Below are 16,618 nucleotides of genomic sequence, written 5' to 3'. Positions count from 1 at the left end.
CATGATTTTTGGAAGTGGTCCGTAATACACAGGAATTTTTTTATTGTACGATGAGATGAGAATTTTTTATGTTTTTAAAGAACCTCAAATTGAAAAACTGTTTCCCATCAAGTCGACTTTTTAGCACTCCAAGGAAACTATGTTTTGGGAATATTTTGTAACTAATTCTTTTTCTAAAATATTTTCACTGGCTTTTTGTACAAAATTATTTTCATGGAAAGATATAAATATATTTTTCCCAAATGTTAATGAAAAGATTACCATGTTGGCTTTGTTACATTACTTAATGTGGTAATAATTTCAAAATTTTAGTAGATTTCAAAGGGAATTTAAACGAATATATATTTTATTGGCCAAACATGCTTTATATTATTTTTTTCAAATAATATTTCTTAAGTTTAGTCAATTTAATTAAATATGTTTGATAAATTACTCAATCTAAATAATTTTGACACATCATATCAAAATAACAGAAATAAAGGTACATGTTTTTTTATTTTATTCCAATGGCTAATTTTCTTTATTTTTTTCCTAAATTTCCAAAGTCTTAATTCTTATCTTAATTTATCTAAAATATTGAATTTCTCAAAACATTCATGTTAAACTATTGTCATATAAAACAAAAACAATAATGAATTAGAGTTTAATTTATGTTTTCTTTTTCAAATATAACACTTTCTTCTTATTGCATTTTTTTCGAAATTCACTGTTAGATTATTTTTATCCAAATCATATTTACAATTTTTTTATCAATATAAAATTATTTAATATCTTAATCATCATAATGTATGTTTTTCAAAATGTAATATAAATTCTTTGATTATTTTTGTTTAATATTAAACTGCAATAATATATAATTATAATTTAACGGTTGAATATATATAGACACACACACACGAAAATAATATTTGTCACTTTTCAGTAACAAAAACAATTTCAAGTCACTTAAAAACCTATTTCAGACCTAGCAAGAGAATAAAAGAAAAAAATATGATATAATTAAAAGAGGAATATAAAACACTAATGCATGTTAAATCGGTGTTTAAAAGATAAGGTATATAAAAAACCTCATTTCTTAATCAATCATTAATACTATGCTGTGATTTGTTTCTAATAAAAAATGGTGTGATATATATAGGTGCATGTATGACATGCAAAAGTCAATGAAGAACACGCATAAAGACGACAACATATGTCTACACCGTGTGAGATCCAATCGTGTCCATTCAACATGCACGTGTGTTAAGATTAATAATTACGTATAAAAGACACCACATGGATGACTATAATGAAGTTGAATGCAAAGACAAAAATCAGAAAACTGGATTCAGTTTCCTTCAAAACTCCTACTCATACTTTATTCTAATCGAATGCCACCCATAGAATCATGGCTAAGTACAAGCCTTAACTTTTCATACAAATAATAAAATTAAACATCACATAAAAAAATTCAGAAATTTAAGATTTTGAGATGAGAAAATGTTTATCCAAATTATTGCTATTTCCCACGACAGAAACGGTAAAGCAGGCACTGCATGTATCAAAATCCTAGCATAAAAAGCAGAATCAAATGTCAAAGGAAACTTACTCAGAAGAAAAGCTTAGCATGAAGAACAGTGAGAAACTAATGTTGTTGTTGTATTGAGAAGGTGTTTCATGCTGGTACCCTTGAATCTAATAGCTGTCCAGCCATTTTTAGGCACTCGTACTGCATTTAAAAGTTGAGGTCAATGTTATAGGTACACAAATGTAGTCACTTATCAATGACTTGGTGCACATTTACTACTCACAGAGAAAGTAAACTTACCTTATAAAGTACTTTTGTGTTAGAGTGATAATGATTTGTGACATGTAAAAACCAAACCAAATCGATTAAAGCCACAACAACCAAGTTTGTGAAACAAAATATTGATTCATACCTGATTTTGAGAAGGGGAGACAGACCACCAGTTTGACCATTTAAATTGATAGTATTAGCACTAATTGGTGACCCTCCAATCTTATGAAATTCTATGTACACCTTCTTGACATGTTTCTTCCACCATAATGCTTCACAAAAATAAATAAAAACTTAGTTAATTTTTAAAATGTTGTGTAACTAATTGATTATTTAAAGAGACAGGACAACTGTAAAGGCTTACGCAATATGATTGACACATCTGCATCAAGTTAAGAAAAAGGGTAGCACCAGTGGTGGACCTACGTGTATATTATTAATAGGTATTTGAAAACAATTTACTCTGTATCTCTAGTTTTATATATTTGAACTCGTTGAACCTTGTTTTATAGATTTGTTTACAGTTGAGAGTATACAGATTATTAGGAATTCAAGTTTGATTTTAAATTTTACATTGAATAGAATTGAAAGAGTGAAACATGAGATGAAAACCTGCTAACTCATTATATTAAAGTTTTAATTAAGAATAATGTTAATCCTTTATATAGTTGGCCTGATATTATATCTCTTGAGTGAAACCTAACACAAATATATTACTTGATTTGTCTTCAGTGACTTAGGGTCTTAGATCCACAGCGCATAGGCACTATGCTACCTTGAGTACACAATTATTGTCCATGTACAGTGACTCTTGACCAGTCACTATGAACATGCCACCATAAGGTCCCTTCCTCAGTTCAACAGCAAATCTTCTGCTTGAATTTTCCTCTAGGTTTGACTAAGCACTGAGTGATTTTTTCAATGCCATTTGGTCATGGTTACCAGCAAATTAGAAGTGAAACTAGAATTATTTTCTCTGATTTTATTCTCCAGAAGAAAACAAAAGTCATGAGACTGTGTAATAAATTCCACTGTAAAGTGATGCTTTATCTGGCCTTGTTCTAAACAGTAACATAGACAGTGGCACCTTTGTAGGTAGTTATAATTGGCCCAGGAAATTTTCAATTCAAAGTTTAAATGCTTGTGGTGTGGCATAGCCTGGTCTATTTCGCTTCTTGTACCCAAAGATTATTGGCATTGGGTAGCTATCAGTGTTAACTTCACCAAGAAAAAAGGTAAAGCATACAACTACATGTAAACCACACATGCAATTCAATTAATAAAAAAAATTTAGAGAGAAAGGAACCGTGCAGTATGCAGTCTCCTGTTACAAAATCCAGGGAAAGTAAATATGACAGTTTAAATTTTTTTCTCATGACTACTATTAGGCTTGGAACTGATCAAAGATGATGTGAGAAAACATGGGATGTATTTTGCTTGCAACAAATTTGTAGTGTTTGAGAGTTTTGGAATGAAGATAAACAAAGAAAGAAAACAACAGAATCTTGAAGGGAATGTAATTTTCTTGCCATTTCACATCTTCATAAAAAGAAACGTGCATCTTAGTGCTACGTCTTTCAGGCATATAAAAGCTTTGTGGAAAATAGAAGAAGATATTTAGTTGGTACAAGTTAAGGCGCATCGGGATTTGTCAGTAAACATGGTGATTGCAATCTGTTTAAACATAAAAAATGAGAACTTCGTGCTTGTTTTTTCCTTGCCTCTCAGAACTATGTTGTTATGCAGCCTATAACACTTTACACCTTCAAAGATACTACTTGCTGAATATCAGTAAATAGCAATTAATGGTCCCTTATATGACTTATTCCAGTTACAATATACTGCAAACTTAACACAGAAATAAACTATACTAATACTTCATAATGGTATAATCTGCATCAAGGTTACAATAATCGCATACGATAATTTAGACCGCCTTTATTATGCATGGGAAAGCATATCCGTATCAAAAATTATTTCAGCATGAACGAGATGCTCCTGATATGGTAATTAAAGACAGACATAATATGTATTTAATTCGACCAAAAATCCAAATAACTTATACAGCAGTATAATACACACACCCAAGCAACTTAAAAGTCACAAGGAAAAATGTGTAGTAGTATTAGAATTGTTTGTCACAATCTTGACTAGAATGCCTATTATCTGAATTATGAAATCCAATATTTGGGTTTTGTGAGGTGAATAAGTTGGGATATGAGAAATCAGAGTAAGCATCCACTGAAGGCAATCTGTTAAGCTGATGAGGGGATTTGTCATCCAGTACAAACTGATTGTGTAGGGAAGAACCAGAGTCTTCCTTGGGCGTATCAAATGAAAAAAAACTTGATGAATGAGAGCATGAGAAGGCATGCTCATGTTCCTCATCATTTATGACACCACCATCATGGTCAATTGCAGTATTTTGTTCAGTGAAATGTTCCTTCGCTGTTTCAGATTTATTAGCAAAACTTGTACAGAACGGATTCTCAAAGCTGCTATCTGGCACATTTGCTCTATTTTTCTTGGTATGCTTTGTACTACGGATTTCAGCAGTTTCAGCAGCAGCCAACACATCCTGTGAGTCTAGTTTGGCTTCATTTTTTGTCCTAGACAAGTAGGGAGCTGACTTGAAAGACATGCACTGTTTACTTTCTTTTCTACCAAATGAAGTATGGGGTTTATCTTTTTCAAGTGGTCCAAATTGGCTTGATGAGTGAAGATCAATTTCACTGTGTTTTTCTTCAGGAAGAGGAAGCTTTGACTCACATTGACTGCAAAATTTAACGGGGCCATTCTGATAAGGAGATAATATGTTAACACAGTGAAGTGAGAAAAAGAAGTAATAAACTAAGAAAACCATAGCATCTTATTTTTCATCTTGCTAGTAAATCCTAAAAGTAATACTATGCTATACTTACCAGTAAATCCTCGTGTTTTTTATGGAACTTGGTTTCTGAAGCAGTTGGATCCCAATCTAAATTATGCTCAACAGCAATTTCTTTCAGAAGGTTGAGTTTCTTTTCCTCTGAAGGTGCTTGAACCGACAACAGCTCTATTAACTGCCATTGTAGTTCACATGGAGCATAATGTCAATGAAGAAAATAGCTCAACTTGTAAGAACATATTTAAACACGAATCATCACTTGAGTATATTTTATGTTTATATGCATATATGTTTCCATTTTTAATGTGTATCTTATCACATTAAGTTTTTGAATAAACATGCAAATGTTATTATTTGACTGTACATTGTAATGAAGAGGATACAAGTAACTTGATTGCAAATTTTTTTCCCAAGATAAAAGTTCATGGAACCTGGCGATTGACACTGCAGTCAGGGGTGACATCAGCTGCTGAAGATACAAAACCCTTTCCATATTTGGAAGCAAATAGCGACTGAACCTGCAGTAACTCTGGCAGATCAGTGCATCTTGGTGCAGCAAAACATACACTAGATATTGCTTCCTTCAAATCAAGGGGACATTCCCTGAACAACATTGAGAAATCAGATGTCTAACTCGAAAACAATTACATAGGTTCATTCAAATTATTAATCCATAATGTGTGTCCTCAGCCAGACTAGAGTGTTAGCTCCAAGAGACCTTTGCATGTATGAAACTAAATGCAAAATATAACATTTTAACAACTGCTCTGTTTAGAACAAACAAATCGAAAAACAAGTTGGTCATTCATATATGCCGTTCTTGCTCCTCTTACCAATATCAAAAACAGGCTTTTATATTGGAATGTTGACTTTTATCAATGCATGTGCATGTTGTGTGATTGTTGCTTTGTTCTTGTGCAAACCTTTGCGATTGAATCATGGGAAGGCGTACAACAATAAGTTCACAGAAGATCTGAATGATATCTTGAGCAGCCACCATGTTCTCCTCTCTCATAACATGCTCCACCTAATACCATCATGAGCAACACCATGCGGAAAAGTGTTGAAAATCCTGAAACAGAAACATTAAACAGTATACATCCGTGGAAGCAAAGGGTATTATCGATACCTTAATAACAGCCTTGGTTTCTTGACCAGCCTCAAGTAACATAGAAACGTCATTTCGCATCTGCTTTAGCTGAACCTCTCTTCTGTTTCTAAGCAACTTTATACGAGGAATTGTGAGCTTGAGCAAGGTTGCACTGAAAATGGAAAAGAACAAATAGCTTCAACAGACTAAAATAAAAAGGAGGAGCAGATGAAGGAGACAGAAGCAAGTACCATTTGGAGGCTTTAAAGGCTTTGTTGAAGAAGCAATGAAGCTTTGGCATGGTGAGAATGAATCTGTGTGAGTAGAAAATAGCAGAGGGCTTAGAATACTGAAAATAGAATGGGAATTCATCAAAGATGATACCCTTGCTTAGCAAGCAATAAACCAGAATGGGGTGAAGCGTAGTATTCATATGTTCATCAAACACATCCACATCTTCACCTGCTTCTGTTCTTACTTCGTATTCTCAGAGTCATACAAATGGTAATCATAAATGAATAAAACATGCCATACATATCAATTATTGCGAGAGAGGTTCTATTCTCCAACCCGTTTTAGGTAGAGAACAATATTTTAGTCTTTTACATTAATATTAAGGTGTATTTAATAATAAGGGGGTTCAAGTGGAACAATCCTTATGGTCGTTTTTTCCTTAACGAACCGGACTAGATTGGTAAGTTTTTAGATAGACCGGGTCGGTCCAGTCCGTTATGACTAATTAGGTCAAACGGGTGCGGGTTTGGTCGTTTTGACAGTCCTACTCCACCCGTTTTCGTGTCTTCCATTAGCACCCTCCATTGTCGCTGTAGAAGTGAGAGAAGCAAGTAACTGCACGCAAACCACTAGTGAAGTCTTCACCAAAGATTCACTTCTCTTTATCCCTTTTCTTCCGGTAATTTCACTTAGCTTTGTGTTCTAAATTCCGTTATTCTTTATCAGTTGCATATCATTACATTAGCCTAAGTTCTAAAATTCACCTTTACTTGTGACTTCTATGATGTATACTTATTAATGGTCCGTACTTATTGATTATTCACAAGTTTAAACCTTAAAGGTACTTTTGCATTTAATTTTGGTTGGACAAAGAAAGAAGCTATATGATAATGATTGATTTTTCTCAGGTTGAGTATTGAAAATATTTCATTGACAATTGAGCAAAGACAATGAGTTATCCACCTTTTCATGATGATGAAGACGATAACGAACCATCTTTCATTGACGAGGCTGACATTATCCATGAAGTTGAAATGGATAATGAAGATCTTCCTGACGCTGATGATGATTCTGAACTTGGTAGGGAATTGCTGTAAAACCTTCTCATCCTTAATTTCAATATTAGTAGGGTTCTATGTGGCATTTCTTGTGTATTATTTCTCTATTATGTGAAAATTTTCAACTTTTATTTTCGTTGTTATGCCTTCATTGTGTCAGAATTTAGATGTATTGTTTTTGTATGTGATAATATATTTGATAGTGATATTCTTTTGAACCGTTTCAGAGGATGAGGATGGTGATTTTGTGCACAAATTCACCGCTCACACAGGTAAGATTTGTACTTTTTTGTTTGTGTTTATGCATAGGTATCCTTGTTCTGCTGAGACTTAATTAGATTGAGGTCAAATTCTGGATTCTAAGTAGACGTTCCTCAATGTTTTTATTGACAATATATTGTCATTATTATTATTATTTTCCTTTTTTCAAATTTTGAAGTCGTGTATTTTATGTATGCAATGTATTACCAGGGAATTTATGGTATTTTCTTTGTTTTCTTGAATTCTTATATAGGGGAGTTGTACTCAGTTGCCTCCAGCCCAACTGATGCAGCCCTAGTGGCTACTGGTGGTGGTGATGACAGAGGATTTCTCTGGAAGATTGGCCAAGGAGATTGGGCTTTTGAGCTTCAAGGTATTTGCATGATTCCAGGTTTACTTATGAATTGATATCTTTCCATTTAGGACTAGTGCTGTTGCACAATAATTGGTAAAGTCAAGATATGTTACTTGCAGTTTATTGAATATCCAAATGATTTTTGTTATTATTAAATTTGTGCAGGTCATGAAGAATCTGTATCTAGTTTAGCTTTTAGCTATGATGGACAGCGTTTGGCATCAGGAAGCTTAGATGGAATATTAAAGTCTGGGATGTATCAGGAAATTTGGAAGGTAAAAAACTTGAAGGTCCTGGAGGGGGCATTGAGGTGAGATTGTTAGTCAAAACAAGATGTTATTTTGTAGTTATTAGTAAAAGAAATATCAACTAGAAATGTAAAGAAAAATCCACCCTTATTTTTCTTGTTTTTCCCTGTTGTAAATAGTTGCTAAGTTAGATGTCATGAAACTTTTCAGTGGCTTAGTTGGCATCCAAGAGGACATATACTCTTAGCTGGTTCTGAGGATTTTACCATTTGGATGTGGAATACTGATAATGCTGCCTTACTTAATACATTTATTGGTCATGGTGATAGTGTAAGCTGTGGTGATTTTACTCCTGATGGTAGTATTTCTCTTCATCTTAGTGCATTTTTTGTTAATTGTTGTTATTTGTGCCATATAATTTTACACGCTTCTGTTTATTCTTACTTGATACCTTAGGGAAAATAATATGCACTGGATCTAACGATGCAACCTTGAGAATATGGAATCCAAAAAGTGCAGAAAGCACTCATGTTGTGCGGGGTATGTAAATTGCTCTTTATTTGTGTTGGCTTTCTATTCCCCGGTAATACATATTGCCGATTATTCATGCCTCCAGTCTAAATAGTTTGTGCATTGCAACTCTCTGTAGTTATTTTATTTTGAAAACATATTCTTGTATTTTCCACTAGAAAAAAGGATAGGATGTAGTTTGAGCAATTTTTAAAATCAAGTAAAAGCAACTTCACATGCATATTTTATCTATTTTTCTTATATAAAGTAGGGACACCATTCCTGTGATAAAACTTGATGTACATCATATCATGATAGTTTCATAAAAATCTAATAATTTTCCTGTCATCTGCAAACTTTTTTTTTTCCTTTTTTTTCTTCTATTTTCTTTTGATAACCTTCTAGAGTTTGCTTAGGCCATCCATATCATACCGAGGGGTTAACATGCTTGACAATAAATTCAACTTCAACTCTCGCACTTTCTGGTTCTAAGGATGGATCTGTTCATATTGTGAATATTACCACAGGAAGAGTATGTCTTTTCGTTGCATTTGATATTCACTGCACCCTTTTCTTTAGTCTATTGGTCTTGTCTCATGTCTTTGCCTTCGGGTATGTCTCATTATTCTAAGAAGCCTTTGGCTGTGTCTTGACTATTGATAATGTTTCTAAAATTTGTGTTATGACTTAAAGTTATATATGTTGCTGAAAATGTCTGGACAATAGTTGCTTAAAAGAAATTCGAGGTAAAATCTCTAATCAACTGATGATGCTAAATATCTTGGCATTTATTTAAAGAATAATAGCCTCCAATATCAGTTATAAAGATTTGACTGAAGAACAAATTTTGTTGGACTACTGTTGTCTTGTAATTTCCTCTTTCCTGTCAAGGGCTAAAGGGAACAATCATATGAACATGTATGGGAATCAGATCATAGAGCGAATAGCAAGACTAATTTTGGACTATATTGTACCTATGTTTTAATTTAAAGTTCACAATAGTCTGAAGCTTAATTCGACATTAACTTCAAACCAGNAAAACACATTTAATAAACATTTTCGTTTTTATTTATAGATTTAATTTTATATTTATTATTATTGAACATTAAATATTTTACTTTATAAAGAAATAAAATATATGTAATTAATTTCCATCATTTTTAATATATATAACGTAAATTTAAAGTTAAAAAAAAAACGTTGATATTCTCAATATAAAAACTTAAAAAGTTTGAAAAAATTTGGGTGACGATGTCAACCTGCTCTAAAAGATCCGCAGTTGATTACATTACGATACTAAATAAAGCCTAGACAAACACAATGGTTATCATATTCGAATCCATTCATTAACTACCCTACTTTTATCTTTATATTCTTATACCTAAATGTCAAATAATGGGATACAAAATTACACAAAGAACCAGTAATACACGATAGTCGATATTGGTTGAGTTCTTGTTATTTTTCCACACAATAAAAAAGAGCACCAACCATTTATTTTCATATAGTCTCAATTAAATACATAATAATAAAAGTAATCACTTATTAGCACTTTATATATTGAGTTCATTTCAATTTTTTCTCTATTAAGTTATATTTCATAAGGATGAGTATAGTAGTTGTTTTAATTAGTTAAATTTTTATTTTATGAGGAAGTATTAATGTTTGAAATATTCAGAGTTGAGAAGAAAGACATTTTATCATTTTTCTTTCATTTCATTTTTCCTTCACAATTAAATAATAATAATAATAATAATACATAAACACTTAGCAATATACAAATTAATATATGCTCATATGAGTTGTTAGTTATAACTCTCTTACAACTCATATATATGGGATATAGCTTGACAGAACATGGACCAATTATGTTAGTAGGTTTGAATCACGTCACGAGAAAAAAAAACTAACAAATTCTATAATGGACCATTTCATCTTCCTGGTACTCCTTATACTGTTTCTCATCACCATCAGGTTCATTCTCAACCGCCGCGTTAAGAAAAACCAAGCCCCCGGTCCAACCGGCTTCCCCATAATCGGAAACCTCCACCAACTGGGCCCCAAGCCCCACTGCGCCCTCTCCTCTCTGGCCCAAACCTACGGCCCAATCATGTCCCTCCGTCTGGGCTCAGTCACCGTGGCCGTGGCCTCTTCTCCAGCCGTGGCCCAAGAAATCCTCCAAAAGAACGACCAAGCCTTCGCCAGCCGCCCCATCCCAGAATCCGTGGCGGCCCAGCCCAACGTGGGAGACACCCTAGCCTGGGCCCCCGCCGACTCACGGTGGCGCAACCGCCGCCGCGTCTGCACGACTCAGATTTTTACCGCCCAACGCCTGGACCTGCTACAGCACCTCCGGCACGGGAAAGTACAGGAACTGGTTGAGCACCTTCGGAAGCAAGGTTCGAATGGAAAAGGTGTTCCAATTGGAGATTTGGCATTCGCGACGATGCTGAACCTGGTATCGAACACGGTGTTTTCGGAGGATTTGGTAGATCCGGAGTTCGAGAGTGCGGGGAGTTTAAGGAGCTGGTGTGGAGGATCATGGAGGATGCAGGGAGGGTTAACCTCTCAGACTACTTTCCTTTGCTGAAACTGTTTGACTTGCAGGGCGTTAAGGGACATGTGGCGGTTTCATACGTCAGGTTGCATGATATTTTCGACCCCATGATTCGGAAACGTGTTGCAGAAAGAGAGGGTCCACGTGTCGCCAAGGGGGATTTCTTGGATGTGTTGCTTGATCAGTGTGAACTAGGTGAGGAGTCCCATTTCACCGTTGAAAGCATTAAGCCGTTGATTCTGGTAACACCGTCCTCTTCCATCATTAACTCTTTTTCTTTTAATCCGTAAATTAAAATTATCTCATATAAAAAATAAGTAATTTTAATTTTTTTTAACTTTTTAATTTTTTACGTGTTAAATTGTAATTCATATTATTATTTGAAATTAAATATATAAAATAGAAGGTTAGTATAATTGAATTAAAATGTTTTTGTTTTTAATTTTAGTGACTAAAATGTAAACTGGAAACATTCAAGGTGTCTTTTGAAGTTTGTTTGTAAAGATTAAAATAGTTATTCTTCACCTTATTACTTATTAGTTAGAAATAGTCGAGTAATAATATTGTTATTAATTTTTTTTTATTCTAAATGGATTACAAACTTAATATTTAAATCTAAATAATATCAACTTATTATACTTTCTTTTATCATCAGAACCCCAATTATTAATTAAAAGTTAATATATAAGAGCATTTTTAGCATTGATACTTTGACAACAATATTTTTCATTTGGCACTCAAATAAATTAATATTTTACTATAAATTAATATTTTATTAAGAATAATAAATGTCAAATCTTTTGAAATTAATGTATTTTTACATAATTTTTTATCAGTAACAAAATTAATTAATTAATATAATATAATAAAACACTTATGAAGGGTTATAACCCTAAAAAGATATAATAACTTTATATATAAAGGATGCAAGAAATTAACATAACGAGATTCAACCAAAATTAAATACGATAACCGAATCATTATCCATCTTGGATACAGGATAATAAGTACATGAAGGACTAACATCTTAAATTTCTGACTAACATCATAAATTCCAAAGAAATTTTAACCCTTGTCCACCTGAATACGAAACAAACTCACATACATATTCAAAGTGTAAATATGAAAGTTATATTATTACCACGTCCTTCATTAATAATATTATACTAAAAAAAGTGATATCGATAAGAATAAATAAAGATATAAATAAAATATTTAAAACACGGTTAAAAGATGAATAGTAGTTTTTGTTAGAATAATGTGTTTGTTTTTAGAAGCTTGGAAGGCGGTTGTAAGGTTGAGTTATTGAGTGTGAGCAGGATTTGTTCATAGCGGGGAGTGACACATCAGGATCAACAACAGAGTGGGCAATGGCAGAGCTTCTACGGAACCCAGAAGTAATGCAGAAAGCAAGAGGGGAACTGATGGAAGTGATTGGATCGTCGAATGTTGAAATAACAGAATCAGACATCCCTAGACTTCCGTACATGAGAGCAATAGTGAAAGAAACCCTTCGGCTTCATCCACCTGTTCCCCTTCTCTTGCCGTACGTTGCAGGACACGATGTTGAAGTAAGTGGGTACACCATTCACAAAGGGAACCAAGTTCTCATCAATGCATGGTCCATTGGGAGGAACCCCCAGTTTTGGGATGACCCATTGTCGTTTCAGCCCGAAAGGTTTCTGAGATCCAACATAGATTTCAAAGGCAGGGATTTCGAGTATTTGCCTTTTGGTGCTGGTAGGAGAATTTGCCCTGGCTTGCCACTTGCTAATCGGATGATCACTTTGATGTTGGCTGCGTTTCTGCACTCTTTCCGCTGGGAGCTTCCTCCGGGTGTCACTCCTCAGACCCTTGACATGACTGAGCAGTATGGAATCACCTTGAAGAAGCTTTCTCCTCTTTCTGCTATTCCCATTCCACTCTCAAATTCCCTCTAGTTTAACCTTCTCTTCGGTAAAAGCTCAATGTAATAAGTTTCGTGATTAATATTGCATAATAATACGGGTTAAATATGTTTTTAGTCCCTGAACTATCAAGCGTTTTTATTTTTCGTCCCTATTTCAAACTTTGCACGATTAGATCCCTGTCCTTAAGGAAACTATTATTTTTGGTCCTCCAATACAAACGGCGTTAAAATTCGGGTGATGTGGCTAACGTATAGGCATGTGGGATGACATTTATCGTTTGTAACATTTGCCACGTGTGTTTACATTTTAAATTGAAATTGATTAGTGATTAAATGAGCTGACGGAGATAAGGGCTTATATACTTACTAAGGGACTGGATCTTCTTAAGTAAATCAAAGACGAGGGTTGATAAGCACATAATTTCAGCTGGGAAGAAGGTTTCGGTGAACCGCAAAAGGTTGGATTTCATCTTCTTCAACATTGGTGTAAATGGTCACGTAAGTTGATTTTCGTCTTTCGTTTCGTCTGAATGGATGGATTTGGGATATAGGGTTTTTGTTGGGAGTAGTCGAAGTTGATTTACTTTGGAAATTACTGTATCAGGGAAATGGAAGCTGACAGAGGAGGAAATGGTTGCACGCGAAGGAGTATTGGTTCTGGAATGTCCCAAACATGTGGATCCTCCTCTGACTTAGCTGCAAGAAATTGTGGTTGTGGGGAAAGATTGTTGCTGTTGAAGGCAACTACATTGAAGAACAAAGGGAGACTGTTTTATAGATGTAGAAATTGGGCAGTAAGTGAGATAATGTTTTACTTATTGTGATGAAGTTTGTATTCGTGATTTGTAATTTCTTTTGCAGAGTAATTCAAGTTGTAACTACTTTGAATGGGTTGATGAAGGAGACTCGAAAATTGAAGGAAGCTTACAAAGGAGGAGTGAAGAAGTTGAAGTCTGTATTGAAAATGTTGTGTTGGATCTAAGGAAGAAGAAGGACAAGTTGAAGAGGAAATTAGAGCAAGAGAGAAAAAAGTTCAAAATGATGTTGGTCTTGTTTGTATTGTCATTATGGGCATTAACAGTGATGTTTTGTTTTATGTTTGTGCTGAAGATAAATTGTAATTAGATTGGTAATGTTGTGTTGTGGATGTACTTTCAAGTTTTAAATTGAATAAAATGTGGACATCATACGTGATTACGTTGTGTTATGTGCATTTCTGTTATGTGATTATAGTTGTTATTTTAAATCAAAGAGTTTTATAGCATAGTTTATAAAAATCAGTTACACTCAAAATGTCAACTAGTAAAAGCATTATACTGGTATGCGTAATTGAGCCAGTAAAAGCATTATAAAAATGAAGTCTTGTACCAGTAAAAGCATTATAAAAATGAAGTTGCCAAGACATGTGAATGAAGTCTTGAACCAGTAAAAGCATTATAAAGAATGACCAAGTATCATTGGATGTGGATGGTTTATATAAAAATGTGACAAAAATACTTATCACATCAGAAAGCACAATGTGACAGCAGAAAGCACCAGTGTTGAACCTGATAAGGTTTTTGACTTATAACATCAATCTTGCAAGATTATTATGAGATGCCAACACCCTACTGCTTTGAAAAAAACTAATCCAACAAGTAATTTAAAGCACAATGACTGAAATGGACAGGGGACAATGAAGAGTAAAATGTCATCCAAGTTAAGGCATTGCATTCAACAAAACAACACAAGAAATTACAGAAGTGGTCCCCGAGCAGTTTAATTAACACAAGAAGTGGTCCCCTAGTACTTTAATTAACATTGGATGTGGTACACTATATGACAAACAAGTTGTCCAAAAAATACTGTGCCCATTACAAATGGTCTCCCGAAGTGGGTCCCAATCAGTACATTATAGCATTAAAAAAAGTCTGTGGATGTCAATTGCAACTGGCTTGAGACCCTAGAAATTGTGCAGCCAATCTTGAGGATGTTCTTCTTCCCCCTTGACGCATATGTGCAGCCCCTCTAAGTTGTGATGTTCTTTGACCTTGTGAGGTTGATGCAGATGGTTCAGCAGCCGTTGCAGTTCTTCTTGCAGATCCTCCCCTTGCAGTTGATGCAGATCCTCCCCTTGCAGTTGATAAAGATCCTCCCCTTCCACCTGATGCACTTCTTGTTGCAGATTTATTCCTTCCAGTTGTTGCAGATCCTCCCATTGTAGATGTGCCTCTTGTGTCCTGTGAAAGGCTTAAGGTAGTTAGATTTGACATAAATATAAATAAATGAACTTGTAAATAACATGTTCAGGAGGAAATACCTTGCTTTTCTGCCCCTTTTTACAACTTCTTACATTGTGTCCATATGCATTACAACTGCTACACTTCATACCAATATTTTTCTTGGACAACTTTGAATGGCTGACATATTCATCAGCTTCTCTTCTTCTTAACTTTTTAGGCCTTCCAGGAGGTGTTTTATAAGTGGGTGGTAGTAGTGGGGCAGTGTCGGATGTAGGCCAAAGTTGTTGTCCATTGATTGGAATTATTTCAGGTGCATAACAAGTGTTATAAGCATGTTTCTTGTAATATGGATGAACATAATCTTCTGGGTTTTCTAATTTATAATGTATGGCAGCAACAGCATGTCTACAAGGTATTCCAACCAAATCCCAAAAGTAACAACTACAACTATGATTACTTAGATCAACTACAAACTTGTCCATTGTAAAGCCATGAGTGACCTTAAATTTAGCACCCCCTGCCCAAACTGGAAGCCAATTCCCACTCTTTTCAACTTCCTTATCAAGTCTTTTTCTCGGTTTAGGCATAACATCACCAGGATAGTTGATCACTTTTTCTCTAAGTGTTGCAAACCTACTCATAATATATGACCTAATCCATTCCATCATAGTAATTATAGGTTTGTCTCTTGCCAGCAAAATAGTACTATTAAATGACTCAGACAAATTATTGATCAACACATCACATCTAGGATAAGCACTAAATGCATGTTTACACCAAGATTTAGTTGGAATTGTCATTAACCAATTATAAGCATCACAATTCACAGTCTTCAACTCACCCATTTTTTTTTCCCAGTCTTGAAAGTATGTTGCCTTGGCAGCCCCCATCATAAGGTCTCTAATGAGTAGTCCTCCACCAAATTTCTTCTTATAGTTGTTGTACAAATGCCTTAAACACAGCCTGTGCTCCACCCCATTCAAAATCTCATCAAATACTGCCATTAATCCCTGCCAACAAATGCCAACAGCCTTTACTAAAGTAACTTAACAATTTGAATAAAAGAGGGAATAAAAAACATATTGATGTATAAAGTAACTTACCTTTTGCTGATCCGAAATAAAGATCCACCGTTGACAATCTATTCCCCCAATATCACCCAGCAGCAGGCTCAAAAACCATCTCCATGTCTCTTTGCATTCATTTTCAACCACAGCAAAAGCTAGGGGGAAATATTGGTCATTAGGGTCTCTTGCCACTGCCACTAACAACTGACCTCCATATGTTGTCTTCAAATGACAACCATCTACCCCAATGAATGGCCTGCAACTACCTAAGAACCCCTCTTTACAACCCTCTAGACACATGTAAAATGCCCCAAACCGTGGTGGCAAAGTGGGTTGGGGTTGATTGACCTTAATCTTGAATGTTCCAGCCTTTACCCTTAGCAACTCAGCCACATAATCATACAAACGTCCATACTGTCATTCTCCATCACCCACTAAAGAAT

General features: G+C 34.6%; 2 protein-coding genes and 2 pseudogenes across 4 annotated transcripts; 2 read left to right on the top strand and 2 right to left on the bottom strand.

Annotated features, from left to right (window-relative positions):
• Positions 1-3,687: 3,687 nt before the first annotated feature.
• Positions 3,688-6,237, bottom strand: LOC148194693 (uncharacterized). Its single transcript, XM_088097506.1, has 6 exons — positions 6,006-6,237; positions 5,794-5,926; positions 5,588-5,691; positions 5,096-5,267; positions 4,699-4,839; positions 3,688-4,574 (listed from the first exon to the last, which is right to left on the bottom strand). The coding sequence occupies exons 1-6, from the start codon at positions 6,185-6,187 to the stop codon at positions 3,903-3,905; spliced, it is 1,404 nt and encodes a 467-aa protein (XP_087953632.1). The 5' UTR covers positions 6,188-6,237; the 3' UTR covers positions 3,688-3,902.
• Positions 6,238-6,539: 302 nt separating this feature from the next.
• On the top strand, positions 6,540-9,089 carry LOC148194692 (uncharacterized; annotated as a pseudogene). The gene is made up of 8 exons (XR_015781732.1): positions 6,540-6,667; positions 6,897-7,068; positions 7,274-7,318; positions 7,561-7,680; positions 7,828-7,972; positions 8,121-8,268; positions 8,367-8,450; positions 8,837-9,089. The product of XR_015781732.1 is annotated as an uncharacterized LOC148194692 (transcript).
• A 1,041-nt stretch (positions 9,090-10,130) lies between these two features.
• On the top strand, positions 10,131-13,009 carry LOC148194691 (geraniol 8-hydroxylase-like; annotated as a pseudogene). The gene is made up of 2 exons (XR_015781731.1): positions 10,131-11,219; positions 12,297-13,009. The product of XR_015781731.1 is annotated as a geraniol 8-hydroxylase-like (transcript).
• A 1,796-nt stretch (positions 13,010-14,805) lies between these two features.
• On the bottom strand, positions 14,806-16,112 carry LOC148194690 (uncharacterized). Its single transcript, XM_088096257.1, has 2 exons — positions 15,186-16,112; positions 14,806-15,105 (listed from the first exon to the last, which is right to left on the bottom strand). The coding sequence occupies exons 1-2, from the start codon at positions 16,110-16,112 to the stop codon at positions 14,806-14,808; spliced, it is 1,227 nt and encodes a 408-aa protein (XP_087952383.1).
• Between the last annotated feature and the right edge of the window lie 506 nt (positions 16,113-16,618).

The sequence above is a fragment of the Vigna umbellata genome, chromosome 8 (assembly GCF_029865625.1).
Source record: "Vigna umbellata cultivar VRB3 chromosome 8, Vumbellata_1.0, whole genome shotgun sequence".
Taxonomy (NCBI): Eukaryota; Viridiplantae; Streptophyta; class Magnoliopsida; order Fabales; family Fabaceae; genus Vigna; species Vigna umbellata.
Note: the sequence above shows the minus strand (reverse complement) of the source record. Positions and strands in the feature narration are given on the sequence as shown.